Source organism: Suricata suricatta, unplaced genomic scaffold (assembly GCF_006229205.1).
Source record: "Suricata suricatta isolate VVHF042 unplaced genomic scaffold, meerkat_22Aug2017_6uvM2_HiC HiC_scaffold_22556, whole genome shotgun sequence".
NCBI classification, from domain to species: Eukaryota; Metazoa; Chordata; class Mammalia; order Carnivora; family Herpestidae; genus Suricata; species Suricata suricatta.
In genome coordinates, this window is record NW_021867722.1 from 1 (window position 1) to 843 (window position 843).

Consider the following 843-nt stretch of genomic DNA (forward strand, 5'->3'; position numbering starts at 1 on the left):
TGCCCATCAACTTCTTCAGGCCCCTCTCCATGTCTTTGTTTCTCAGACTGTAGATAAAAGGGTTTAGCATGGAAGAAAGAACTGTGTAGACAAGTGTTGCCACACCATCTCTCACAGTGTAGGTGGACAGGGGCTGTAAATAGACATAGAAGATGCTTCCATAAAAGAGTGTTACCGCAGTGAGGTGAGAGCCGCAGGTGGAGAAGGCTTTGCATTTCCCAGCAGCTGAGGGGATCCTGAGAACCGTGACGAGGATTCGTATATAAGAGAAAGTAATGCACAGAAAGGGGGTCACCAAAACTACTGAACATTCTGACATTATCACAATTTCATTGACAAATATGGAGGAGCAGGACAATTTCAGCAGAGGCTTGATGTCACAGAAGAAGTGATGGATAACATTGGAGTCACAGAAGGTGAGACGATTCAGTAGCAGGGTGTGTAGGAGTGAGTGGAGGTGAGGAAGTGAGCAGGAAAAGGCCACCAGCAGCACACAGCGGCGGTGGTTCATGGTGGTGACATAGTGGAAGGGGTCACAGATGGCCACATAGCGGTCAAAGGCCATGACTGCCAAGAGACAGCTGTCGGTGTCGGCAAGAACATAAATAAAGTACATCTGTGTCAGACACCCAGCATAGGAGATGGTCTTCTCTGACAGGAAGCTCGCTAGCATCCTGGGGACAATGGTTGTTGTAAAACAGATGTCAGAGAAGGACAGAAAACTCAAGAAGAAATACATGGGGGTGTGGAGCTGGGGGTCAGAGCGGATGGCAAGGATGATGAGGAGGTTCCCTGTTATCGTGACCAGGTACATGGTGAGGAAGAGGATAAAGAGTGGCTGCT

At 48.6% G+C, this 843-nt stretch overlaps 1 protein-coding gene across 1 annotated transcript; it reads right to left on the reverse strand.

Moving 5' to 3' along the window:
* Window positions 1-4: 4 nt before the first annotated feature.
* LOC115284836 (olfactory receptor 1L8-like) lies at window positions 5-835 on the reverse strand (the record flags this gene model as incomplete). Its single annotated transcript, XM_029931314.1, has 1 exon — window positions 5-835. A coding segment is annotated over one exon (831 nt), but the record flags the coding sequence as incomplete, so codon positions are not given.
* Window positions 836-843: the final 8 nt, after the last annotated feature.